The 1,347-nt window shown below is 43.3% G+C and overlaps 1 protein-coding gene across 1 annotated transcript; it reads right to left on the reverse strand.

The window, feature by feature from the left end:
- Positions 1-86: 86 nt before the first annotated feature.
- Positions 87-1,339, reverse strand: LOC111671126 (stAR-related lipid transfer protein 3-like). Its single transcript, XM_023428151.2, has 5 exons — positions 1,194-1,339; positions 701-818; positions 510-611; positions 317-372; positions 87-213 (listed from the first exon to the last, which is right to left on the reverse strand). Exons 1-5 carry the CDS (start codon positions 1,323-1,325, stop codon positions 109-111), a joined length of 513 nt encoding a protein of 170 aa, XP_023283919.2. The 5' UTR covers positions 1,326-1,339; the 3' UTR covers positions 87-108.
- Positions 1,340-1,347: the final 8 nt, after the last annotated feature.

Here is a 1,347-nt window from a genome sequence, read left to right on the forward strand (position 1 = left end):
GTAAATGGGCTCAAGTCAAGCCAGTGAAATGTCCTTGAACCTGCATCCCAACCAGAGAGCGAGAGGAGACATGTTTCTTTTGGATAAACCAAATATAATAAAGCAAAGTCATACACTCACATTGTTTTTTTCAAATTTCCAGTTTTCCTCCTGGGCTAGGATCTGTTCCACCACGGACATGGCCTCACGACCCAGTCTAACGTACTCCTTCTCCTAGAGGGGGAGAAAAGACGATAGACAGAGTCACAGTCATCAGGTGAAGATGTAAGAAGGTATAACAGATGAGTATAAAGACTTTAGAAACTGATTCAGGTACCTGAGCAGTGACAGCTCTGCGCCCGAGACCCTCCTCATCCAGATCCTCTTCAGAGCCTGCAGATACAAGTTCAGGGCCAAAACTCAGCTTGTAACTCAGCTTGAGAAATGTACAAACACACTGGGAAGAATAAACCTGCTAAATCAGACTCTGACTTAAGAGGCTGACTTAACATTTACTCATCTATAATCACCTGCGACAGATTCAGGTGGAGAGTAGAACTGTCCGTCTGAAACGGCGCGGGGATAGATCATAGGGGCACGTTCACAGGCTGCGTTCACCACTGCTAGGTAAGCTAAGGTCAAAGAGAGAGAACTGTTAAATAAGGAGAAACTGGTTTCTAACAAGTCGACTTCAGACTTCAGTCCGGCGTCTCTCTCTCACCTCTTTCGTCATCTGCTTCCTGCGTGAGCACCTTGAAGTCAAGAAACCAGGTCTCCAGCCAGGCCACCACAAAAGAGGTGATGGGCAAAACATAGCCAAAGGCATTCTGGGATAGGAGCTGTGTAGAGACAGAACATATGTCATCCTGTGGCTGCACAGCATTAAAAAGGACTATCACAACATCCACAACAGATGTGAGAGTTGCACTTTATGTTGCCGTTTTGAATATAAAAAGTTCACTGAGTTATTATAAATGAAATAACTTGATATTAGATGGAGGGAAATCCAGATGACAATATCTGTTTGATTCTCTGTGGTGCATAAAACAGTAAAACCAATAAAACTCTCATCATCGGATAGTACATTACTGGCATAAAGCAGAAGTGAAAAAGCTGAAGTGGTTTTAACAGCATCTGCTTGCACTACAAACACACACACACACACACACACACACACACACACACACACACAACTGTTCAAGTGTCACACTCACATTAGATACGATAACCTTGACAACAAGGAAGACACTGGTCACTAAAGTGGTAATCTGTGGAGGAAGGAAGGTTTGAATTTCTGTCATGATGCATATCCAGCACTGAAAATATGAGATTTTACAGTATTTCATCAGAGCGTGTGTGTGTGTGTGT

This window comes from Seriola lalandi, unplaced genomic scaffold (genome assembly GCF_002814215.2).
Source record: "Seriola lalandi dorsalis isolate HSWRI2012SDOR001 ecotype SW California unplaced genomic scaffold, Sedor1 jcf7180002006571, whole genome shotgun sequence".
NCBI classification, from domain to species: Eukaryota; Metazoa; Chordata; class Actinopteri; order Carangiformes; family Carangidae; genus Seriola; species Seriola lalandi.

Excerpts from the sequence above, each read along its gene's own strand:
- LOC111671126 (XM_023428151.2), bottom strand. The coding sequence starts at position 1,325 with ATGAAATACTGTAAAATCTCATATTTTCAGTGCTGGATATGCATCATG. Across the intron at positions 373-509 it reads TCCACCTGAATCTGTCGCAG|GCTCTGAAGAGGATCTGGAT; the intron begins GTGATTATAGAT and ends TTGTATCTGCAG. Across the intron at positions 214-316 it reads GCAGAGCTGTCACTGCTCAG|GAGAAGGAGTACGTTAGACT; the intron begins GTACCTGAATCA and ends CTCCCCCTCTAG.